This window comes from Scyliorhinus torazame, chromosome 4 (assembly GCF_047496885.1).
Source record: "Scyliorhinus torazame isolate Kashiwa2021f chromosome 4, sScyTor2.1, whole genome shotgun sequence".
Lineage (NCBI taxonomy): Eukaryota > Metazoa > Chordata > Chondrichthyes > Carcharhiniformes > Scyliorhinidae > Scyliorhinus > Scyliorhinus torazame.
The window spans coordinates 164,948,879-164,975,728 of record NC_092710.1 but is presented as its reverse complement, the minus strand read 5'-3'; the positions used below and the strand labels follow the sequence as shown (position 1 = coordinate 164,975,728).

Here is a 26,850-nt window from a genome sequence, read left to right as displayed (position 1 = left end):
AGGTGGTGGAAGCAGGGACGATAATGACATTTAAGGGGCATCTTGACAAATACATGAATAGGATGGGAATAGAGGGATACGGACCCCTGAAGTGCAGAAGATTTTAGTTTCGACGGGCAGCATGGTCGGCGCAGGCTTGGAGGGCCGAAGGGCCTGTTCCTGTGCTGTACATTTCTTTGTTTTTTGTTCTTTGTACAGCAGGCAGTAAAGATGGCAAATGGCATATTGGCCTTCATTATGAGAGGATTAGAGTACAGGAGCAAGGATATCGTGCTGCAATTATACAGTGCCCTGGTGAGGCCACACCTGGAATATTGAGTGCAGTTTTGGTCTTATCTGAGGAAGGATGTTCTTGCTCTAGAGGGAGCGCAGTGAAGGTTTACCAAGAAGACTCCTGGGGTTGCAGGGCTGACATATGAGGAAAGATTGAGTTGGTTAGGATTATATTCTTTGGAGTCCAGAATGGGGGGGGGATATCACTGAAAACTATAAAAATCTAACGGGACTAGAGAGTATAAATGCAGGAAGAATGTTCCCGATGATGAGGGCATCCAGAACCAGGAATGACAATCTTATGATACATGGTAGGCCATTTAGGTCTGAGCTGAGGAGACATTTCTTTGCCCAGAGTGGTGAGCCTGTGGGATTCACCTCCACAGAAAGGAGTTGAGGCCAAAATATTATATGTTTTGAAGAAGCAGCTAGACATAACTCTTGAGGTGAAAGGGATCAAAGGATATGAGGGGGGGGTGGGGGTGGGGGGGGGGTGGAATTAGGAAATATCTATTGAGTTGGATGGTCAGGCATGATCATAATGAATGGCGGACTAGACTTGAAGGGCCGAATGGCCTCATCCTGCTCCTATTTTCTATGTTTCTATGATGACCAGATTAGGGAGGGATGCCCTAAATTCAGGCTGGGATGAGAAACTATAAAGGCAAGAAGTCAGTCCACTAATTGTAGCTGCACAGTTTGACAGAGTATAACAGAAGAGACAATGAGAACTTGGCAGAAAAGCACTGCCATAATCATGGAGAATTTTAATCTACATATAGATTAGAAAAATCAGATGAGCAAAGGTAGCGTAGATGAAGACTTCATAGAATGTTTTGAGGATAGTTTCTTCGGAGAGCACATTCTGGGGCCAACCAGAGGGAAGGCTTTAATAGATTTTGTATTATGCAGTAAAATAGGATTAATTGATAAACTCAAGGACCCCTAAGTAGCAGCAATCATAATATGATTACATTTTGTATTCTGTTTGAGGGAGTGCATCGAAGCCCATTGCTTTTAAACTTAAATAAGGGCAATTGTGAGGACATGAAGACAGAGCTGGCGAAAGATAAACTGGGAAATTAGGATTAGGGACTGGTCAGTAGAGATGCAATGGCAGACATTTAAGAAAACATTTCAGATTATTCAAAAGATACTTTCCAATGAGAAAGAAAGGTTCTAAGAGAAGGACATCCATCTGCGGCTAACTAAAGAAGTTAAATATAGTATCAAATTGAAAGAAGAATATAATTTTGCAATAGTGAGTAGCAGGTCAGAAGATTAGACAGAAAGACTAAAGAATAACTAAACGATTAATAAAGAGGGAAAAATTAAATAGAAAGCTTGCTTGTAATACAAAAACAGAAACTGGGCAGCATGGTAGCACAATGGTTAGCACTGTAGCTTCACAGTGCCAGGGTCCCAGGTTCGATTCCCAGCTTGGGTCACTGTCTGTGAGAAGTCTGCACGTTCTCCGTGTCTGCGTGGGTTTCCTCCGGGTGCTCCGGTTTCCTCCCACAATTCCCGAAAGATGTGCTGTTAGGTGAATTGGACATTCTGAATTCTCCCTCTGTGACCCGAACAGGCGCCGGAATGTGGCTACTAGGGGCTTTTCATGGTAACTCCATTGCAGTGTTAATGTGAGCCTACTTGTGACAATAAAGATTACTATTATCATTATTATTACTAACAGATAAAAGAGTTCCTTAAAAAGGAAAGGAGGAAGTAATGTGAGTGCTGGTCCTCTGGAGAATGATCCTGAGCAACTAATAACAGAAAATAAGGAAATGGCAGATGAATTGGACAAAAATAATTGCATCACTCTTCACCATAGAGGATATAAATAACATCACAGAAATAATTGTGAATCAGGTGAAGTTGATTGATTGATTGATTGATTGGTAGTTACTGTCACATGTACTGAAGTACAGTGAAAAATATTTTTCTGCGGCCAAGGGAACGTACACAGTACGTACATAGTAAACAAGAGAATAATCAACAGAGTACATTGACAGTGGGTGCATCAAGTGGTGGAGAAGCTTAAAACAATTACAATCACCAGGGAAAGGTGTAGCCACTTAAAATGGCCAACTCCCGATTCAAAATGGCGAACGGCAAAGGCTGATGGGAAAGTCAGCCAACAGGACAAAAACGAGCAGCTGCAGGTTGGCTGTGTATTTACCTCTGGAAAGACCAGACAAGATCGATACCAGCAACCATCAGCATAACAAAACACCAGTCATCTGCATACTAATGAGCAATTCCTGGGAACAATAAGCAACATTTAGACACACAAAGCAAAACCAGACTCTTCGGCGCCAGCAGGAGCCTACACAAAAGGAGGTGAACGACCACCTCAGGACTGCCCATCGATCAGGGAACCGCTCCAGCATTGGAGAAAATCGAACCAAGTGATTGGGACAAAGTCCAATCACTTGGGACCAGGTACAGGATCCGCCCTGAAAGGCGGGAAGCCCCTGGGGACTATAAGAATTGAGCCCCAAGTTCAAGTTGCTCTCTTCCTCAGCTCTTCAGCTCTTCACCACCGCTTCGCCAGCTCTTCACTCTTCAGCAGCTGGTCGAAAACTGTAAGTCTTACTTCAACGCTCGCTACGGGATAGGCGCTCCTAGCTATCAATCTGTACCAACTTCGAATCCCGCAGGCTCAGAACCCGAACGAAAGGCCATTTGTTTCCCTGACCTGGTGGGCCAGTTCCAAGTTAAGTATAGGCCTGTTAGTTGTAGAAGTAGCTTAAACGTGGAATTTGTGCATGAGTACTGATTACTGTGTATAATAAATGTGCTTTGATTTAAATCTTACTAATCGGTGTATTGGACTATTGATCATTACTTGGACTTGAACCACGTGGCGGTATCATAAAGATACCTGGCGACTCAAGAGCAAAGGTGATAAACAGAGCAATTAAACTAAGGCAAAGTTAGCAACAAAGGATACTGAGAAAACTATTAGAACCAAAAGCTAACAAGTCCTGATGGACTTCATCCTCGGGTCTTAAACAATGTGGCTATTGAGAAAATAGATACATTGGTTTTAATTTACCAAAATTCCCTAGATTCTGGAAAGGCTCCATCAAATTGTAAAATAGTGAATGTGGTATTTCTATTCAAGGAATGAGGGAGACAGAAAGCAGGAAACTACAGGGCAGTTAGCTTAACATATGTCAGAGGGAAAATGTTGGAATCTATTTTTTAAAAAAAAAACATTCTATTGAGGTATTTTTTGGTTTTACAGCGACAAAACAAACAATACACATGAATCTATAAACATAGTGCAAAAGCCGTCTTCTGCCCTTACAGGTCCCACCTTTATTAACCCCCTACACTAAGCTAAACTAACGCCCCCCCCCTTCTGCTGACGATTAATTTTCTGCAAAGTCGACGAATGGCTGCCACCTCCGGGCGATGGAATCTATTATTCAGTAGCTTATGGTTGGGCACTTAGAAAATCAATGCAACCAAGCAGAGTCAACATAATTTTGTGATTAATTTATTGAAGTCCTTTGTGATGTAACAAGGGGAGCCTGTGGATGTGCTGTACTCAAATTTCCATAAGGCATTTGACACGGTGCCAAGTCAAAGGTTATGACGCAAAATAAGTGCTCGTAGTGTAAGGGGCAACAGATTAGTTTGGACACAGGAATAGTTAGCTGACAGAAAGGTATAATTTTCAGGCTGGCAAGATGTGATAAATGGAGTGCCACAGGGAACAGTGTTGGGGCTTCAACTATTTACAATTTATATCAATGACGAGGAATCAAATGTATGGTTGTTAAATTTGCTGATGACACAAATATAGATAGGAAAGTAAGATATGGAGACAATATTAGGAATCTACAAAGGAACATAGCAAGGTTAAATGAGTGGGCAAGTATTTGGCAGATGGAGTATAATATGTGAAAATATGGGGCTGGATTCTCCGATTTTGAGGCTATGTCCAGAGAATGCGTCTGGTTTTACGATGAAAATATCGGCAAAGCCCCAGCACCAATCCTCCAACTGGTGCCAGATAGAACACACATCATTCACAAAATAAATGGCCGGAGAATTGCCGGGTCCGTAGCTGCGCAAGCGCACAGCGACGACCTGCAGCACGCCAGATAGTGCAACCCTGGACCCCACCCTCGGCACCCCCAGACCACCCCCCCCACCAATCCCCCAACCCTCGCTGAAGTGCCCGCAGCCAGCCGCACAGCTCGGGGGCAGGGCATCGCGGGAGGGACTTCAACGTCCTGAGGCCGTCCCAATGGCATACGGCATACTCCCCGATGACGCCGTTTGCGAGGGGCCAGAGCATCCAAAACAGGCGCCGCCCCCGATTCAGTCGTAAAAAGGGACTCTCTGCCCAATTGGCAATTACGAAATCGATGTCAGCAAGCAGAGGGGCGGGATTTTCCGATTTTGAGACTGAGTGCTGACGCCGGTGTGGGAACCGTGGTGTTTTATGACAGAAAAAACGGCGCAACAGCTGCACCGATTCAGCAGCTCTAAATGGGCTAGCACCATCGCCCCGTGGAACACAACCGGTTCCAAGCGAAACGGCGCCGGATTCGTACGCTGCATGAGGCTCAAACACCGCAGCCTCACTTAAACGATCCTTCCCCCCACACACACCATCCCAGTCAACAAGATGGCTGAAAGGAGAGCAGTGCCACGGTTCAGGGACGCTGAGCTAGATACCTTCATGGACGCCGCGGAGGAGAGAAGGATGACCCTATACCCCGGGCCGGGAGGAAGGCCACCAGGCGGTGCTGTTCGCCCTGCCTGGGCACAGGTGGCAACGCGGTCAGCACCATGGGCAATGTTGTCTGGACTGGCATCCAGTGCAGGAAGAAACTGCACAACCTCCTGGTGAGTCGGCAGCGCTGTGCCCCTGGCACCAATCCCTCTACCCCACACACACACATGTAACCCGGAACCCCCACCCCCCCCCACCCACCCCCAGGGGACAGCCGAACCCCCACCCTGTCCCACATGCCTCCACCCATGCCAGCCGCAATGGGCGGGTGCCCTGGCCACTGATGCCATCATCTACCCAACTCCTAGGCTGCATGTGCTGGATTGTCTAACACTGTCGTTGTTTATGTTTGCCCCCCACAGGTGAAGGCCACGCACAACCACTGGGAGCGGGAGAAGACCGGAGAGGGACCACCAGTCCTGCGTCCGTTCACCGTGTCTGAGCAGAGGACACTGGGCGTGGTCAACGGCCCGGAGGAAAGGGAGGTCGCCGACGCAGAGGGCGGCGGCGGGCGAGCAAGTGAGACTCCCTGCTTAGTTGCGGATTCTCATGACAGATGTGAGGACCCCCCCCCCCTCACCACCCCTCCCACACCCACGTTCCCCAACTCCAACACCCCCCCTTCTTCCCCCCCCCCCCCCCCCCCCCGGCCCGCAGTCCAATCATACATGTCGTCTTGTGTCTTACATGACCTGCCAGCGAGGGACCCGGTCCACCCGGAGACCCCTGTCCCCAGCCAGTGCCAGAGCTGTTGCCCCCCCCAGGTGGCTGAGCACTGATGGGAACAGCAGCCCGAACACCCGGCCTCTGCCGAGACACAGGCGACCCAGAGTTCGGGTCAGAGGAGGACACTGACGTTCCGTCAAAGCTGTCTCCTACACCCTCCACCATCTCAGAGGCTATCACCTCAGTTGGGCACTTTAGTGAAGAGGCTCCTGAGACACGATCTGGTGCACACCACACAGTCAGTCCAGTACAGTAGGTGGAGATAGGAGCAGCCGAGCGGCCGGATGGTCGGATAGCTGTCCGGCCCCAGGAACCAGCTGCCACCCAGATGGGTCATGTGCTCCTGGAACATCCACAGTGGAGATCCAGGCAGAGACCCAGGGACTACAGGAGGGGATGACGACGGGCTTCCAGCACCTGTGGGCGCAGGTGGAGGAGTCCATCCACGTGCAGGAGCAGGGGGTGGTGTCGGTCATGCATCAGCGGCATTGATGCTCTCAGCTGGTCGGTGTGGCACAGACTCAGAAGGACGTGGCCCCACACCCAGAGGGATGTCGCCCATACCCAGAGGGATGTGGCCCAGTCACTGGCTGATGTGGCACAGACCCTCAGTGTGCTGGCACAGTCCCAAACGGAGATGAGCCACTCCCTGTGCTACATGGCCGCAAGTGTGCAGACTTTTGTCAAGACTAGAGCGGGCTTCCAGGACAGGCAGCGCCAAGTAGCGTGGGGGGGGCCTCAGGGGATGGCTTCGGTCACCCCCCCATCCCATGGAGTAGCCCGGGGGCCATCGGGAAACCCAAAGGAGGAGGAGGTGCTGGTGACCCCCGCAGGGGAGGTGTCGGAACAGCGCAGCACCGCGGACTCCACCTCCTGTCCCTGGTGCATCTGGTGGGCAGAACAGGGCAGCACTGCACCACCCGGGACGCCCAGGCAGCAGCCAGGCCCATTCAGGCCGGGTTACCCCAGGAGACGTGCGCCAAAGGGGACCCTTGTCACAGGGCAGGAGTCGCAGCGAGCTGCCTCCACTCCTGCTGTACCGTCTGGGGAACCATCTCGGCATGGTGGTAGTGTCTGTAAGGCCAGAAGATTAGACATCAGTTAAGTTGGCACGGGTGCAGGGCACAAATGAGTTATAGGGGCTGGGGCAGAGACTGTATATATTTGTTCACAATGAACACTTGCTCACACCGTTCAAATCTGCCTTGGTGCCTTGTGCGATGGGTGTGGGGGTGGGGCAGTCAGTGCTGGCCAGTGGGAGTGGGGGAATGAGTGAAGGCCCTGTGGGAGAACCGTGTTCCCCACCCCCACTCCCTCACCACCGCGATCATCCCCAGAACCCCCACCCCAGGGACTCGACGGGACTGTGTGATGGACTGGCCAGCTCGCATGTAGGGATCACCCAGACGGAAGGTGCTACTGTGGGCATGAGTCAGACATTGTCATACGATGTGGAGCACGGAGCTCATCGCAGAGCGGGTTGTCATCATCCTCCATCCCATGGACTAGACCCGCTGTCACTGCAAACGCAGTGCCCCCCGCTCGTAGCGCCACAGGTATGGATAACGGAGGGGGTGTGCATGCAGGTGGTTTGGTGGTGTGGGAGGTGAGAGGGTGAATGAGTCATGTACACTGCCCAGGTATCAGGCACAGACATGCATAATGCGCATCAATTCGACATATTGACCCTTTTCCGATACCTTCGTACCCAAGCTTCCACCGTAAACGCCACCTGTCCAGTGTTGGCCTGCATGGTATGCATGGGCAACACTGCCTCCTGCTCCTGCAGGCGGTTAGACGCCTCAAACTCTACCTGCAAGTGCTGGATGGTTCCTGACGCCCCCTCATGTAGTCCCCGGCTCTGCAACTACATCTCCAACATGAAATGAAAAAAATGAAAATTGCGTATTGTCACAAGTTGGCTTCAAATGAAGTTACTGTGCAAAAGCCCCTAGTCGCCACATTCCAGCGCCTGGTCTGGGAATTGAACCCACACTGCTGGCCTGCCTTGGTCTGCTTTAAAAGCCAGCTATTTAGCCCTGTGCTAAACCAGCCCCTGATGGGACCGCCCTTTCCAGAATCCTGAGACCTATCTGCCAGCAACACGGGAGTGGTGGCTCATCATGTCTGGTCTGAAGGGCTGCCCAACCTCAGTTATTGCTCCCAGCCTGGTGGGGCCGCATTGGGATGGGTGGGGGGCGTTGTGCGAGGGTCTCGGGGCTGGTGCCAGGGACATGGGGGTGATGACTCAACCCGGGCCACCCTGAGGAGACCAGGCAGCTTCTTTTGCACCTGCCCTGTCCCCGCAGTGCGATCCATCGCGTTCATGGCCTCTGCCACCTCTGTCCAGCCCCGGTTGACATTTGTGGGTGGCAACTCCATCGCAGTCCAAGGAACAAGGGGCGCCATTCTCCGACCCCCCGCCGGGTCGGAGAATGGCCATTGGCCGCCGTGAATCCCGCCCCCGCCCCCGCCGAAGTCTCCGGTACCGGAGATTGGGTGGGGGCGGGAATCGGGCCGCCCCGGTTGGCGCGACCCCCCGTTCAATTCTCCGGCCCGGATGGGCCGAAGTCCCGCCCAGAAATTGCCTGTCCCGCCGGCGTAAATCAAACCTGGTATTTACCGGCGGGACCAGGCGGCGTGGGCAGGCTCCGGGGTCCTGGGGGGGGGGCGCGGGGCGATCTGATCCCGGGGGGTGCCCCCACGGTGGCCTGGCCCGCGATCGGGGCCCACCGATCCGCGGGCGGGCCTGTGCCGTGGGGGCACTCTTTCCTTTCCGCCTCTGCTACGGCCTCCACCATGGCGGAGGCGGAAGAAACTCTCCCCACTGCGCATGCGCGGGAAACTTTCAGCGGCCGCTGACGCTCCCGCGCATGCGCCGCATTTCTGCGCCAGCTGGCGGGGAAACAAACACCATTTCCGCCAGCTGGCGGGGCGGAAATCCCTCCGGCGTCGGCCTAGCCCCTCAATGTTGGGGCTAGGCCGCCAAAGATGCGGTGCATTCCACACCTTTGGGCCGGCGCGATGCCCGTCTGATTGGCGCCGTCTTTGGCACCAGTCGGCGGACATCGCGCCGTTGGGGGAGAATTTCGCCCAAGGAGTCCCGCCTCTCCTCCATGGCATCCAGAAGTGTCTCGAGCTCTGCGTTGGCAAACCTCAGAGCCGCTCTTTGTGGGGCCATCTTCTTGGCTGGAATGAGAGTGTGGGGAGTGGAGTGCTTATATGCAGCTCCAGCTTATCAGGCTCTTGAATGCCAAGCCCAACAGCAGCAAATCCGACGGCGGCGTCAGTTGGAATTGCACTAGATCCACATGGTGCCAAAGCTGGCCCATTTGCATGTCCTGAATTGCTCCAGCACCCGCACCGCTATCGAGATCGTAGAACAGCACCGATTGAGTCCTGGCGTCAGCACTTATCTCCAGAACGGAGAATGCAGCCCATAATCTCATGGCTTTGAGGCAAATTTATGGCTCAATTTGAGGCAAATTTCCAGCCTAAATAAAAAGGCTGAAACAGAAATATTGACCTTTGTTGTAATGTGGAAATACTTTTAAAAAGGAAAAAGATAGCTAAATCAAGATAAATTCTGAAATATTGCTTGCCAGAGGAAGAATGGAATGAAATACAATGTATAGTACCTCTAGCAAGTTGCTGAGTTCAGGCAATAAACAAAAATCTTCTATTGGACCGTATGTTCCATCTGTGTTGCACTTTTTCTTCAAAGTTCCCTTCTGATTATTTGAGCAATTTCTGCTTGCCTTCTTTCCTGACTCTACTGCCCCGAAGTATTGGTCAGTCTGTCGACTGCAGTTATCTGATGGAAGAAAACAACACTCATGCAGTTACTAGCAGAATGTCAAAAACATTGTAAACATTAATCGGGGCTCCAAGACACCTGTGTTTTTGTGAAACTACAAGTTATAAATTATTTTACTGATTTACTTCACTTACTTAACTTTCAAAAGTGAGATAACAATCAAGTTGACTATTATTCCAAACCAGCTCTGTTCACAGAATCCAATGAAGAGTTCACAGTTTGGAGACTGCAACTACTTAAAGGGAGGCAGTAGTATTTTCAACAGAAGTGGGGCAAACAATTTGAGAAATCATATTGGCCATATTGGTATAAATGGCCTGTGATGCAACAACCGCAAACACAAGGGGACCCAGACATTCTGGGCCTCTAAATTGTGCATGAATTTCCTGTCATAGGGGTGGAATTGGAGGAACAGTGTGAGGGAGGGATGCAGAGTGGGGTGAAGGCTTGGCCTGCTCCTGACAAGGCTTCTAATTTGGAAAGTAATGATTCTGAAATGAGCTTCTGTGTCCACCCCCGTGTCCCTCCCACAACCCCCCCCCCACCCATCCAATGCGGCCCCACCAGGCTGGGAGCGATGGGTGAGGTTGGGCAGCCCCTCAGGCCAGACATGATGAGCCACCACCCCCGTGCTGCTGGCACCACTCTAGACCCACACACTCCCAACAACCATCCCACCCCACACCCATTTGTGACTGAACCCTGCCCGATAGCAGCCCCCTTGCACCCCATCCTGCACTGCATGCCAACACACATATTGCCCGCCATGGCCGGGTGCACCGCATAGAGGTCACCAGCTGCAGATCCCCTGTGCTGCCTACATCCGAGTGTCTGAATGTTGTGATATTTGAGTGAGTAGGCATATAGATTGTAGTACCACATCAGGAACGAAGGGTGGAGTTGCTGAATGTATGTTTAGGCTTTGATATCAGTCTAGACCTCCCAACTTGGTCAGATTTATCTTTTTTTAATTGCTGTAACTGCAAAATGCTGCAGCTTTTAATATTGATTACAACCTAATTTGCCAGATATGACTTTTGAAGTACCCAATCAGAGTTTAGTTTGAGTTGTTCAAATTTATCACCTCAAGACGGTATCTTACACATAGCAAAGAATTATGGAGTAAAGGAAAGTGTTATTATCACAATAACTTTTGCTTATGTAAAGCAGTAAATATAACCTACCATTTGCACGATCCTGACAAACAGTAATGGTCGAACTCTGTGAAAGTCCTGGACATGGAAATTCCTTAATCTTAATGTTGCATTGCTTTCTTTGAAATTCTGAAATATGAAAGTACACAAATCAACAAGTTAGAATTCCAGGGGGGCGATTCTCCAATATTGGGCCCAAGTGTTCGCGCCGTCGTGAACGCCAACCTGTGCATACGCGGGAGACTTCTTACGCGTGCCGGCCCCGACCCAACATGGGGTCGGAGTTCAGGGGTCGGCCGCACCAGAAAGTAGGCCCGGGGGGGGAGAGGCCAGCCCGCCGATCGGTGGGCCCCGATCGCGGGCCAGACCCCATCGGAGATTCCCCCCCACCCCCCCCCCCCCCGGTGAAGGAGCCCCCTCCACAACCCACAGGCCGTCCCCCGGCCATTCTCGCAGAGTTCCTGCTGGCAGCAACCAGGGGAACGGCTCCGGGGGGACTCTGTCGTATCGGCGCAGCCGGTCGGCCCATTCGGGCCGGAGAATCGGCGGCCCAGCCAAATTCCAGCGGCCCGCGGCCAGCGGCGCGCCAAACGCACCGGCGCAAATGGCGCCAATTCTCCACACCTCGGAGAATTGCGTGCCGCCATCGGGGCGTCGTGGCTCGGTTGCAGCGATTCTCCGGCCCAGCGCGGGGCTTGGAGAATCGCCCCCCAGATATTTAACCAAGGCAATTAAGTCTGAAGAAGCCCCACAACACAGATACCAGGGGCGAAATTCTCCGGAAACGGCGCGATGTCCGCCGACTGGCGCCCAAAACGGCGCAAATCAGACGGGCATCGCGCCACCCCAAAGGTGCGGAATGCTCCGCATCTTTGGGGGCCGAGCCCCAACCTTGAGGGGCTAGGTCGGCGCCGGATGAATTTCCGCCCAGCCAGCTGGCGGAAAAGGCCTTTGGTGCCCCGCCAGCTGGCGCGGAAATGACATCTCCGGGCGGCGCATGCGCGGGAGCGTCAGCGGCCGCTGATAGCTTCCCACGCATGCGCAGTGGAGGGAGTCTCTTCTGCCTCCGCCATGGTGGAGACCGTGGCGGAGGCAGAAGAGACTCCCTCCACTGCGTCATGATCAGGGGCGTCATTCTCCGCCGGCGGGAGTCTCCGTTTTGCCGGCGCCGGGGGGGTTTCCCGACGGTGTGTGGCTGCCCCACAATGGGAAACCCCATTGACCGGCCGGTGTTACGGAGACTCCCGCCGGCCGGTCGGGGCAGAAATGTGGCGGGGCGGGATAGAGAATTCAGCCCCAGAATCCTTACCTCCTTTAAGGAGCGGGTTCTGGAGGTGACCGGTGTGACCGAGGACAGGGCTGCCACCAATGCAGAGGCTGGCGGACGATGCAGAGGAGAGGAACCAAGGGGTTCCACCTGGAGATCCTGTCAAACATGTGTTGGTATTGACTTACTGACTGACCCATCCCTACCACGGGCGGGATTCTCCGACCCCTGCCGGGCCAGAGAATCGGCGGGGGGGTGGCGTGAATCCCACCCCCGCCGGCTGCCGAGTTCTCCAGTGCAGGATTTTGACGAGGGCGGGAATCGCTCTGCGCCGGTCGGCAGCCGCTGGCAGCGCCACCCCCCCCCCCCCCGGCGATTCTCCGGCCCGTGATGGGCCGAGCGGCCGCCCGTTTTAGGCCAGTCCCGCCGGCGTAAGTTAGACCTGGTACTTACGGGCGGGACCTGGCTATGCGGGCGGCCTCTGGGGGGGGGGGGGATCTGGTCCCGGGGGGTGCCCCCATGGTGGCCTGTCCCGCGATCGGGGCCCACCGATCTGAGGGCAGGCCTGTGCCATGGGGGCACTCTTTCCCTCCGCACCAGCTGCTGTGGACCTCCGCCATGGCAGGTGCGGAGACGGACCACCCTGCGCATGCGCCAACTCGCGCCGGCTGGCGGAGGGCATTCCACGCCGGTTGGCGCAGCGCCATCCCCGCCACTGCCAGCCTAGCCCCTGAAGGTGCGGAGGATTCAGCACCTTCCGGGCGGCCTGACGCTGGAGTGGTTCATACCACTCCTCGGCGCCAGGACTGCCCGCCTTGCCGGGTAGGGAAGAACCCCGCCCCACATGTCCATTCTGCCACAGGTTCTCCAGCCGATGGCACCAGCCCATCCTGGGCACCCCCCCCCCCTCTCCAGACTCCGGGGAGAACACCTCAAGGGAAGTTCCGAGGATGCAACTGTTATAGTCGTTGCATAGCTGTCATTCCCACCCTCCACCAGCAGAGATACACACACCTCGGTAGGAAATGTTAGTGGTCAGGCTTCGGGGGCACAATCTGGTGAGGGCAACACTGCTAATGCTGCACATCAGGTGGAGACAGGAAACCCCAGGGGAGACAGCAGTCGGAGGGCTGCTGGATCCCAGGACACAGCTTGGTCCCAGCCTGATGCTGAGCCTGTGGTACCGAGGTACTCAGAGATTATCGAGACAATAGGGAGCAGCTGGCCCATTCAGGGGGAGATGTCAATGTCACTACAGCAGATCCATAGCCGATTGGAGGAGTCCCAGAGGCCAAAGGTGCAGAAGATAGCGCCGGCAATGCGAGGCACTGAGGCCAACACTGCGGTGGAGAGCCTGGTGCACGACATCGGCACCATGGGTGAAGGTGCCCCAGAGTCGGTGACGGCCATGGCTGAGGGTCTCGACAAAATGGCCGACTCCCTGGGGGATGTCACCCTGTACTAGGCCGACCTTAATTAGGTTCTGCGGGACATGTCCCAGTCACAGGTGGGCATTGCCGAGGCACTGCAGAACATTTCCCAGTTACTTAGGAGCATCGCCGAGGGCATCGAGACGATGGTGCCGACTATGGGGAACTGCCAGAGCTGGCAGTGCCAGATGATGCAGGAGCAGCCGGGGCTCGAACCAGCAGCCCCTCCATCGCAGGTTGAACCCCAGGGCCCCATGGGCACCGACTAGGAAGAGGAGGCGCTGAGGGACAACCCGATCCCATCTCATGGAGTGGCGACTGTGGCCACCAGCTCCCCACGTTTCACCCCTCTGATGAGGCTGCGTCTCGAGGTCAGCACATGGGACAGGGTGGCATGGCTGTGCATGACCAGTGCGCCGAGGACACTAGCTAGGTGCATCAAAGGTAACGGGACGAGTTAAGCAGCTGACTGCCTCCACCTCAGATGTGCATCCTGGGGAAACACCTAGACGTCGTGGTAGAACTAGGAGGGCCAAGCACATCAAGGATCACTGAGGGCACCGGGGCAGGGGGAAGTGGTTGGGGGGCTAAGAATGGGGTGGACATTGGGGGGGTGGCATTATCAGGAGTGGGGTACTTTACAACACATGATACACCTTTTTGCACAACCATTATGATGCCTCTGTCACTTTCTTCCCCATGCGGGCTGACCTCGGACCCTTTGCCCATCTCTCCAGGCATCGCTTCCTCCCCCCCCCTTCCCCATGGCGCTCACCCACCCTCCGGCCATTGACAGGTCCCTGGAGCTGTGTCCCATCCCCTGGGTGTTCGGATGCTGACTGCTGCGTGTGTGGTGTTGCCTCCTGCAGTGATCAAGCACAGTGTCCAGGCATCCCGGTTTGATTGGGATGCTTGGCAATGACTCCCTCTTGCTACATGGCCCACCCACCCACCGGAATCCACTTGGCATATGTGAAGTGCTCACTTAACCATGAGTACCAATTCCCTATTAGCAATAGCCTTCAGCCGCGCAGCCAGAGACCTCAGCAGTCGGTGGAGGTAATGGGTGGTCATTGTGGCAGACCTGCAGGGACAAAGGATTGCCCCCGGAATGGGTACACATGATCCAGGGGTTGGCATGGTGGTGGTGTGAGCGGTTGCTCCCCAGCGCCGCCCCCCAACCTCCCATGGCAGCCCACCCCTACGAAGGGTCCCCCACCCCCAGCCGAGGGTCCTTACCCTCTACCGTGCACTGGGATGGCAAACTCAGCGCTCCTGGGTTCTTTGCCCGTGAGCAAAGATGGCTACTCACCTCCTCGGCTCCCCACTGAAGCCCTTCCACCAGGTTCACATTTTTCAAAAGGAGTACTAATCGGCGGCAACGTGACCCGTTGCTGGTGAAACTGCTGAATGACAGGAGGCCGTTGGATAAGGGGTGGCTCCTGTTAATTGTTTGGGAATGGAGCTTAAGTGGTGATAATTGGTTTGTCACCGTGGTACAGTGAGATCCTGATTTCACCTATGGGAGCGGACCAGTTGCATCACAAACTGTTTGGCGCCTAGCGCGGTTCTCGCTTTTGGCCTCTCCTGTTATTCACCGGCCTCGTTTTGCTTGAGCGAGAGCGCAAAGAGGCTGGAGAATCATGCCTTAATTGTTATTTTGGGTGGGGTTTGCGGGATGATTTCCACCGGGTGTTTGGCCGCAATCCAGACCGGCATTACCCGCACTTCCTCATTTTTTTGAAGCTGGGGTGTTTCTCACTGGAAAATTCTACAATTAATAATTTGTTTCTGTAATGGGGAACTAAAGGCAAAACCGCTCTTTGGAAAACAGGATACCATTTCTTTCTTCTTTTAACAATATTTTTTATTCTCCTCCTTTTTCACATTTTCTCCTAAATTTACACCCAACAATAAACAATAATCAGTAACGAATGCAATGTCAATCTCCATATCAATAACAACGATCCCATCCCCCCACCAAACCCTAAACATTAGCCCACACGTTAACATAAATAAATGACAAAAAGGAATCAGGAATCACCCATAGTCACCATTAACACATACAGACCCCCTCCCCCCAACCCTCCCAACCAACCTCCCCAACTAATGTTCGGTGTGATCCAATTCTCAAAAGCGCACAATGAAGAGCGTCCATGAATTGTAGAACCCCTCTATCCTTCCCTTCAGTTCAAATTTGACCTTTTCAAGCATCAAGAATTCCAGCAGGTCCCCCCGTCATGCCAGGGCACAGGGTGCGGAGGTTGATCTCCACCCTAACAGGATCCGCCTTTGGGCGATCAACGAGGCGAAGGCCTCCGCGCCCGTTTCCAACCCCATCTGGTCCGACACCTCGAATATTGCCTCTCGAGGGCCCGGGTCCAGTTTCACGTGCACCACTTTAGAAATTACCCTAAAAACCTCCTTCCAGTAATCCTCCAGCTTTGGTAGGATCAAAACATATGAATGTGATTTGCAGGGCCCCCGCCCCCCGCAATGTTCACACACATCTTCTACCCCTTCAAAGAGCCAGTTCATCCTCGCCCTTGTAAGGTGCGCTCTATACACCACCTTCAGCTGTATCAGCCCCAACCTCGCACACGAGGTGGAGGCTTTCACCCTCCGGAGCACCTCACACCAGAACCCCTCCTCCATACCCTCTCCAAACTCTTGGATGCCATTTCTAAAGGATGTCCAGATCGCAAAGTGAGGTTGAGGGACCACCACACCCCATACCCCCACCCCCTGCCCCACCCCCAGCAGACATAGGCAATACCCCAAACCCTCGACCCCGAAGGGGCACACTCCGCCCATCATTAAAGGTCCGCGTGAACCCCATCCACACCATTCAGCCATGAGGTTGACCCGGCATCACACCCAAGTGAGAATGGGCTTGCTGAAGGCCACTCTCCATCTACGGCCCACCTTTTCAGGCCCCCCTCACCTTGTATGCTTCATAACCCGCTCACCCCCTTTTGTGGCATGCCCCCCCCCAGGCCCAGCCCCTTTGCAGTGCCAACCTGGCACTCAGGCATTGTGTCACCCTAGCAGTGCCAACCTGATTTCCAGGTCGGCACTGGCAGGGTATCAGGTTGGTGCTGCCAGGGTTCCAGATTGGCATTGCCAGGGTGCCAGGCGCACTGCAAGGGCACTACCCTGCCCAATCCCCGACTACCGGGAGGCTCAATGGCCTCTGAGCCCCCCGGTGCGGCCATCACATTTTTGGAGACCAGAACTAATTCCTCCCGGCATGAGGCCTGGCTGGAGCGGCCTCAAACGGGCTGCACATATTTAAATGAGCCATTTTTGCCCTGTCCCACCATGCACTCAGCGTAACGAGATTGGAGCCAGGCACAATGCAGTGGGAAAATCATGACCATAAGGAGCTCAGTGCCAATCTGCTTGATTGGCATTCCATCCATCACCTCAAAATTGACTCCTTCCAATATTCCAGTGGCAGCAATGTAGTTTGACAAAAGATGCAATGATCTTATTTTATTTGATTAATTGAGCTAACCCCCATCCCTGGACGTGTCATTTTAAGAACATCTCCGGCTTGATGTCCAATGATCCCTCTGCCATCTGTTAATGTCCAATGTTTGTGTTGCCATTGCAAATACATTGCTAACTCACAAAATATATCATTTGACAGGGCTAGCTGAATGTACCCTTGTCTGGAATACAGATTGTAGATATCCAGCTAATTCACTTGGAAACAAATTAACAAATTTAATAAAGGCTTCCGTATATGTACTAGGGAAAAGCCCAATACTTCCTCATAGCTCTCAGCCTCTTATACTCCTTCCATCTATGTTAGAATTGCAAAAGCATAGACTATATTCCATTGAGTCAGCTTTACCTCATTTTCTTCAAGATTATCCGTTCTGTAAATATATTAATAGAATCAAAGAATGCTTACAACACAGAAGGAGGCCATTTGGCCCATGGGCTATTTAATTATTAAAGTCAATGGAGTGCCAGATTAATATCAACTTTCAGTATTATGCTAGGTTCTGGATCATAATCTACAATCTACAGAGTTGGATTTCCATGTACATTATCCTGACAACCTTCTAAACATTCAACAGAAAGCCTGTGGAAACCCAGGGGAAATGCAATAAGCAACATCATAATTATTCATTTGTGTTGATCTGTTTATAAGATACTGAATATGTTGTTGTAAAATGGAATTAGTTCAGATTTTACCACAGTACTTTAATCACTGGATAACATCGAGTGCAGATTTATTTTGTTTCTTACCATTTTTGCCATTCATTTCTGCTTCATTTGTTTTCGATGGACACTCTGTGACCTACAAATAAGACATACGACCATCAATTTATAAAGGATTTAATTTTCAAAGGACTGACATTTTCCTATGCTTAAAAACACAAGGGGTTGGATTCTCCATTTGCAAGGCGCGATTCTCCACCCGGTGACACCGGAAACTCGGATCACGATGGACGGGGAATCAAGGGTCGCCGAAAATCGAGGTTGGCACCGGGCGCCGAACCGTCCGCCATGCGCTGGGGCCTCGCTGGTGATGACAACGCACTCTGCGCTCCACGCTCCATGCTCCACGCCAATGTCAGCAAGCACAACCGGTATTTGCATGCATTAACATATCATTACCGAGTTCGGCCCGGTATTCTCCAGGCCTCCGCAATGCTTCGCCCCTGGCGGAAGTGACACAGGCGTGGTTTACAACAGGTATTTAAAAAGGGGGACAGGGCGTCGTGGCTGTTGAGGGAGACAGAGAAGGTAAGTAAAGTTTCCAAATTTTCAAGTGTGCTGACAGTTGTGCCGCTGGCTGGGGGGCATCTACCAGAGCCGGGGGAGTAGCGGGGATCGACTCGGAGACAGACCGTGGGTTCGGGTGTAACTCCTGGGATCGGAGTGGCCGAGCATGGACAGCCATTATCACAATCTGCAAGGCAGCTATTGTGTACAGGTTTCAGGCCCCTGGCTGCGCACTCCGCTGACTGCCACTATGTCCTTTAAATATGCAGAGTGCCACCAGTCATTTTGGTGCTCCCTAGTCCATGCCCATCACAGCTGACCCATCAGTGGGATGGGCATGGTCAAGTGCAACCAGTGGCACCCCTCAGTGCACCCATCAGAAGCGCTGTCCAACTGCAGAGGGAGCAGGGAAGGTGCAGAGTGCATCCGAAACAGAGGGCATATGCATCATGGCCTTGGCACCCTCCCTGACACACTGCCTCTCTCAGGACAGAGGCCCAACCAGTAACACCATCGGCTAGCCCACACCGCAGAACCAACAGCTGTTTCCAAGCCCTGCCTGCCTACTGCGCTCCTACTGCCATCCATCCTGCCCCTGGACTGGTTGTCACAGCCATGTGCCACACCAAGGACCCACAGCACACTACAGCTACCATCTTAACAGGTGCCCAACCCCTCTCGCCCTGCCCTATCAGTGGGCCCTGTCTGCATGCATGTCACCACGCCAGGGTGGACAAGGCATGGGGTCTGGGAAGACACAGGAGGCTGCGCAATGTGTGCGCCTGGGCTGCCGCACATGGGAGAACCTCATCACCTCCGTGTTTGCCAAATAATAACAATCTTTATTATTGTCACAAGTAGACTTACATTTAACGTGGCAATGAAAATCCTCTAGTCGCCACATTCTGGCGCCTGTTGGTTTTGTAGAGGGAGAATTCAGAATGTCCAAATCACCTAACAAGCACGTCTCTCAGGACTTGTGGTAGGAAACCTGAGCCCCCAGAGGAAATCCACTCAGACATGGGGAGAACGTGCAGATTCCACACCAACAGTGACCCAAGCTGGGAATCGAACCTGGGACCCTGGCGCTGTGAAGCAACAGTGCTAACCATTCTGCTAACAAAGTGCACAATCATTCAATGGTTGTGTTGTGTGGGAGGTGGACCTCCTGCCACTTCAAGTGCGCATCCACCAAGATGAGGAACATGGATCCTAGAAACGATCCAGTGAAATCCACATGAACGCAAGCCCAGGGACGCCCGGGCCAATCCTCACGAGTGCAGAGGCGCCGGTGCCGAAAGCTTTTGATGTTCTTCACAAACAAGGTAGCTCTGGGCTACCCGCTCAACCTGTCAATTCCCGGCAACCAGACATAACTCCTGGTCAGCATTTTCATCTTGAAGACATCCAGATGTGCCGCGTGAAGATCTTCCAGAACTCTTTCGCAGGTACGACAACCATTGTGCTCCACAAGAGGATGTCATCCTCGACGGCCAGCTCTAACATCTTGTGAGAAAAAGCCTTTAATTCCACTGGAAGCTGTTGCATGGTGTACCGCACAAAACAAAATGTCGCACCTTAGCCAGCACTGGGTCGTACTGCGCCCACTCGCGGATGCAGGCAGCTGTCACGGGCAGACGGTCCATCAAATTTAGGACTGCACCAATTTTATTGGCTGTAAGCAGATCCACCAAAACCATTGGAAGGGGAAGACGACACAACTCGCCCGCATTTGCTATGAGCGTTCCCAGGCGGTATTCAAAGGAATACTTGTATGCAGCCAAAAGCGGAGCCCACCTCTGGATCTGGGCTGACACATTCGGTGGCACTGCCTTATCTTCGCAAAACAGGCAAAACAGTGGCTTATGATCAGTAATCATGAAAAAATGGCAGCCATAAATGTACTATTAAAAACACTAACTCCGAACATGACAGCCAGACCCTCTTTCTCTATGTGCGCATAGTTATGCTCCGCAGCCATCAACGTCCTGGAGGCAAAATATTATCGGACAGTCCTGGCCGTCACCCATCTGATGGGAGAGGACGCCACCGATGTTGTACGGTGATGTGTCGCACATCAGATACAGAAGCCTAGTTGCATCAAAGTGGGTCAGTACTCTTGATGACACCAATGTCCGCCTCAGCAACCGGAAAGCAGCCTCTTGTTCATCGCCCCAAATCCAGGTCTGTAGAAGAAATTGAAGGGGGACCAGGATCATTGTTAAATTCAGAGTAATACGTATGTAATAATTGATCAGAACTACGAAGGAGCGAAGCTCTGTAGCGTCATGTGGTGTGGGAGCCATCTTGATTGCCTGTACTTTATCGCTGACTGGGTGCAGGCCATCCCGGTCGACCTGATAGCCCAGATACACCTTTAGCATTGAAAATGTACTTAGCCTTACGCAGGTCGATGCCGTATTCCGAAAATCTCTGCAATACCGCTTCAAGGTTTTGCAGGTGCCCAGTCTCTGTGGGCCCCGTGATCAACACATCATCAAGATAGACGGCAACACGTTAGAGACCACATAATATCCCTTTCATGGTGTATTGAAACATGGCGCATGGCGAGGGTACGCCAAATGGAAGCTAGCTGTACTCGTTCAATCCTTTATGAGTATTGATAGTAACATATTTTCTCAAGACCTTGTGCAATTTAAGCTGTAAATAAACATTGCTCACATCTAACTTGGTAAATGTAGAACCACATGCCAGCGAGACATGGAGTTCTTCAATTCTAGGGAGTGGGTATCGGTCTCAATGTGATGGTTAACTTGTAATCACTACGTAGGTGGAGTGTCCAATCCAGCTTAATCACTGGAACCACCGGCACCGCCCAGTTGGCGAAACAAACTGGTTGAATTATACTGAGGCTCTCCAATCGCTGCAGATCGGCCTCAACTTTACCAACAATAGCATAAGGCTCCGGTTGAGCACGTAAAACACAGGGCTGGACTTGTGGATCCACTTGAGCTCCCGCCAGTGCTCCGTTAATTTTCCCAAGGCCGAGCCCAAAACTTTCGGGAATCTTTTGCAGAATCTTTTGTAAGCCCCTGTCTCCATCTGGAGAATATGGTGTCAGTCGATCACCAAGCTGCGGCACCACTGCGATGGCAGTACCAACTCCATTTGGATTAAGTACCCGTTGACCCGCACAGCGATATGAATAGGGACCACCCATGACACAGCCAGAAAGTTCAATTCAGGGTCGTCCAAAAGTAGGGTCCTAGCACAGGCCCGATGCCTACCTTGTCTCGGGCAGTTAGGTCATTGTCCATCACGTTGCAAACGGCCTCAGTCACCCTGACGTCTACATGTTTTGCAGGGGGCAGAGTCGGCACCTCCCGAATCCAGAAATGTCGTGTGCCACGATTCAGGGCATTGAGATCTCAAGCCTACATCATCAGGCAGTTGGTAATGCCAGAGGCAAAGAGATGGTGACTCACCTGGTCCGTCCTAACCAGTCATTCATCTTCTTCCTATATTGCAGGGCGGCCCTCACAGTGGGGTCCACAGCACTCCCCGCCTTTGCCATCTCAGCCTGGGCCCAAACCTCCATGGATGGTGGCCTCCTGCCCACCCTGGGGACGAGGGTGTCCCGCCTCTCCTCCACAACATCCAGCAAAGTCTCCAGGTCCGCATCTGCGAACCTCGGGGCAAGTCTCCTAGGTGGCAGCTTCCTGGCCTGGCTGGAGTGAGAGTGTGTGCGGTGTGAAGTGCTTATACGCAGCTCCAGCTTGTCAAACTCGCCAGTTCCAATTCCGGTCCTAACGAATCTAACGCCTGCGTTGGAATTGCATTAGTTTCATGTGGGCATTGTGCTGGTCCATTAGCATGTCCTGAACAGCTCCGGGACTGGCTCCCCCGATGGAGCCATGAAACATTCCCAATTCAGACCCGGCGTCAACACTCAGGGCAGGATTCTCCATTTGGGAGACTATATTGTCTCGCCAAAGCTGAATTGCACCAGTTTAACGATCTCCTTGCGGGATGCAATTCAGTGTTCCACGCCACAGGTGGAACAGCACCTGCAAGTCCAGATGGAGGAGTCCAGCTGCCTTCAAGCACAGGAGCACCCAGGCCAACACTGAAAGGGTGGCGGCCATGGTGGATGGTCTGGGACAAGACATCAGGGCCATATGTCAGGGTGAGCACGGTTTGGCACACACTGTGCAATTCATGGCTGAAGCACAGAACAGGAGATCCCAGTCACAGGGCACAGGGCGAGGGTGGGGTATGGCGGAACATGGCGGGTAAATGAGCATCCCACATGTTCGCCATGAAGTGGCAGGGCATAGAGGCAACAGTGTGAGCCCACCTTGTATGACAGCATCCCCAGTGACAGGAGCCCGAACTGTTCACCTTCTCCCGCAATTCCACCCTCTCCCCTCCCACCCCCCACCCAAGAAATCTGAGCCCATGGGAAGGAATCGCCAACCTACATACTGGGATCACCCGAGCAGACAGTGGTTTATCATCTTAAAGTCAGGAGTTAGACTTTGTCGGACAATGAGGAGCAGGAGAACTCATCACACAGTGAGTCCTCATCTTTATTCGCCCTGCAGGCAAGGCATGCTGATACTGCCATCCCAGGGCCAACGCCCTGTGGTGATGCTGGTAGGACCCTCGGAGGAGGAAGAGGGAGCTGTGGTGCAGGAGAGGAGTGAAAAGCTGGGGGGAAAGTGGAGTGAGGAACTAGGGAAGAGGGAAGGGGAGGAAGGACTGAAAGAGACGTTTAGGAAGGACTGAGGGAAGGGGTGTGGAATTTCTGAGGAAGATGGATTCTCTGTGGGGTTGGGGGTGGTTGAAGTAAGGGGGGGGGGGTTGAAAGAGGTGGGCAGTGTGGTGGAGCTGCAGTTAGCCTGACATCTAGTTGGTGATGAGGTTGCCCCATGATCACACGTTGGACGTCCTGCCCGGCCAGCTCAAGCTCTATGCTCAGGTCCTCCGGGACACTATCCTTGTTCTCCTTGTCAGATGAGGCCTGCCTTTCTTCCTCCTCCTCCAGCATGTCGCCCCACTGCTGCCCTATGTTGTGCAGGATAAAGCAGGCCAGCATAATGTTTGAGTCCCTCTGGGGGCTATATTGGGGTTCTCCACCAGAGCGGCCCAGCCATCGGAAGTGCTATTGAGTACGCTGATGCACCGCTCAATGGCACTCCTGGTTGCTGATACAACGATTCTCTGTCTCAGTTTGGGGCCTCCACACAGGTGGCTTTACCCATGACCTTAGTCACCCACTAGCCAACCCCTCACCCGAGAGATCACCTCGAAGGTGTCGGGAATCGAGGAGTGCACCAGGATGCATGTGTTGTGCACACTTCCTGGATATCAGGCACAGACGTGCATGATGTTCAGCTGGTGGTCACACACCAACTCTACAAAGGGATTAGAAGCCCTTCCTACTGGCAAAAGACACCCCTTGTTGATCCAGTGCTTGGAGGGTGACATGGGTGCCATCGATCGCCCCCTGGACATGGGACATGCCAGCAATGGTGGCAAATCCTGCTGCCCGGGCATCTTGTTGGGCCTGGTACAAGTTAAAAGTGGTGTAGTCCGATTCCCATGTGCTTAGGGTATCAATGGCAGCATGGAAGCACCTGAGCTTGGACTTTTGCGAGATCCCAGACAGATCCCCACTCGAGCCCTAGAATGAGCCAGAGGCATAAAAGTTCAGTGTGACTGTCACCTTGACGACCACTGGAAGTGGGTGTCCTCTCCAAACCTCTGCAGTGCCAAGTATGCTACCACCTGAGCCAGAGTTGGTGGCGGAACATGCATTCCAGCAGCTCCTCGAAGGACAGGCACCAATGGTATACAGGTGACCTCATGTGGCGTCTCCTTCGCACCTCTTCCTCCGCCTGTTGAACAGTCGGCACTTGAGCCTCAATGGCCACCTGCTGTTCTTCTGGGCAAGGCTCCTCTTGTGCAGCGTCCTCCCTGGACCAACCCTGGTGCTCTCACTGCCATGCATCCATAATGGCAGCAGCGACCAAACAGATACCGAGCATAACTAGCTGTAGTCTAAATTCCATGTCTCGGGGGGAGGGGGGGAGACAGAGACTGTCAGCAAGATGAGGACTCTCTTGGCTATCCAGTGCCACCAGATTACATGGTTGTGGTAGTATGTATTAGGGGTAATACGGTACACCACGTGTCGACGGGCTATTGGTGGAGGGATGCCAGGTCCTGATAGGATCTGCCACCTACTGGACTCCACCCAGAAATGCCGGTATAAGAACCCAGTTTTTCCCTCCATTTCCCTCAGCAGCTGCATTCTGTAACCACGCTGCTGGGGATAAAGTTTTGCTTAATAAAGCCTTCAATTGACATTACCTGAACCTGCCTTGCGTCATATTGACGGTGCTACAATTTATTAAGCAGAATTTAAATTGAAGAAACGACGTGGGAACATGGAGCTCCGAATCACCCCGGAGTGCCTGCGCATCACACCCCAAGCAGCTAACTCGGCCTCTATCTTCAAACACTGGATGGCATGCTTTGAGGGCTACCTCCGAACGGCCCCCGGCACACCGACTGACGAACAAAAGATGCAGGTCCTCTATTCCAGGGTGAGTCCTGACGTCTACTCCCTTATCGAGGATGAGGACGGTTTCACCGGTGCCATCGCCGCGCTGAAGGATATCTACATCCGGCCCGCCAACCAGGTTTTTGCTCGCTACCAGCTCGCCACACGACGGCAATTTCCAGGGGAATCGCTGGACGAGTTTTATAACGCCCTGCAGATCCTGGGTCGAAACTGCAACTGCCCGGCGGTAACAGCGAGTGAACACACAGAGCTCCTGGTCCGCGATGCGTATGTGGCAGGTTTGGCCTCTTCCCAGATCCAACAGAGGCTTCTGGAGAAAGAATCTCTGGGACGTACAGAAGCTCGGGCCCTGGCGGCATCCCTCGATGTGGCCTCGCGTAACGCCCGCGCCTACGCCCCCGCCCGCACTACAGCCCCTTGGGCTCCGTGGACCCCTGCTGCGGTCGACTCTCTGACACCCCCCCCCCACCCCCCCATGGTTACCCTGAGTTGTACTGCTGCGCCTCCCTCAACATGTTCCCCCCACCCATTCCCGGCCCCTTTGATATTTTGGCATCCACACTACACCCCTATCTCCATCAGTGACTAGCTCCCGGCCTTTGATGTGGGAGCCTCTATCCTCACCATCAGTTCATGCCAACCGGAGTACCGGTGGCTGCCACATCCCAGTTTAGCGATCGGCTCTGTGGCCCCGTCTTGTTTCTCCCAGTGCAATCTACTGTGGGTCTCCTCACTGGGTGGGCCAAGTGTTAACCCGCCAGCACAGTGGCAACTGGATTTGTAGTGGAGGCGGTCATATTGTGCAGCCAGTCATCTCCATGCTAAGATCCTGGTGTGCGGGCAGGTTCTAGAGATGGGGGTGAGCGAAGGATGTATGCATTTGCTGGGACCTTAGCTGCGGTTTGATGTGCAGCCTGCGTTTTACACACAGGTTGTGGCAGGGAGCTGGTCAGGTTTCCTGGCCAGGTGCGGGATGGATGGGACCAGGAGCGTGGTGGACAGGCAGGGTTGGAGTAGTTTGTGATCCTCAGGGATGGGCTAGCTAATAGTGTCACTGGAGAGCCTTCTACTCTGAGAGGGGCTATGTGCCAGGAAGGATTCCGATGTCCTTTGTTTGGGGTGAGCTCTGCTAATCCCCTGCTTCCTCACTGTGGGCCTGCACTTCTGAGGAATGAACTGAGGAGTGCCAACATCTGGTGGGCTGGCGATTGAGCATGACCATGCCCATCCCCTTGATGATACTGCTGGGGTGTGAGGGTGTCCAGAGGAGCAGGCTGGGAGCCTGATCAGAAGCCCTCAGAGTATTGTCAGGATATTGTCAGCAGTCAGCAGTCTCAGCAGCCAGGAACCTGTAGGTTGCAGCTAGGAGGTGGGTTTAAATGAAATAGGGCAGCAATGGGGGTCTCAGCCAGGGTACCCTGATCCCGGCGTGGGGAGCATCCTGAGTCCATACGCTTGCCACTAAGTAATTGGTGGAGGAGCAGCATAAAGCCCGAAAAGTTTGGAGAGATTTCTTACCTTCTTGCTCCCTCTCAACGGTCATAGCACTGGGCCCCACTCGTAACTATTTGCACCAATTCACGTCCACATGGCACTCGCCTGAGAGGGCTGGAGCATCGCGGAGGGGTGAAGCCTCAAGTATCCAGCCCATTAATTGCATTTAAATCCATGCAAATCGCGGTTTTGCAAGGCCCCACCGGCACAGGGCGTGCAGCCTGCTTCCAACGATGGTGGGGGACCGGAGCATCGGAGTAGGATTAAATTCTGTTTTTAGCCCGTACTCGACTCTCCGCCCGATTGGGAACCCCACTACCGGTGTCAAGCAGTGGAAAATCCATCCCAAGGTAATGGAGATGCAATTGTTCATGCTTCATTTGGATTGATGTGAAACAACGTCACATTCACTGACTGGCCAATCAGAAAAACCTTTCAGATTCATGCAACCACCTCAAATCAAGTAATGATGGATGGTCGTGAATAGCTTGTGAGATCCTTTTAAAGGCCATTTAAAGATTATCTAAGAGGTCCTCAGACAGACCAAAAGTAAGGTACAACATAAGGCAATATGTAAACAGATATGTACCATACAATATACACCATGTACAAATATGTATAATACTTGTATAATAACACATAT

At 53.0% G+C, this 26,850-nt stretch overlaps 1 protein-coding gene across 1 annotated transcript in view; it reads right to left on the bottom strand.

Moving 5' to 3' along the window:
• The window catches only part of LOC140411668 (adhesion G protein-coupled receptor F5-like), a 92,592-nt gene that overhangs the window by 45,703 nt on the left and 20,039 nt on the right, over nt 1-26,850 (bottom strand). Inside the window, exons 3-5 of the mRNA XM_072500691.1 lie at nt 17,684-17,735; nt 10,757-10,855; nt 9,394-9,569 (exon numbers count right to left, since the gene is read on the bottom strand). Coding sequence (XP_072356792.1) covers nt 9,394-9,569; nt 10,757-10,855; nt 17,684-17,735 — 327 coding nt within the window. The remainder of the gene's footprint in view (nt 1-9,393; nt 9,570-10,756; nt 10,856-17,683; nt 17,736-26,850) is intronic.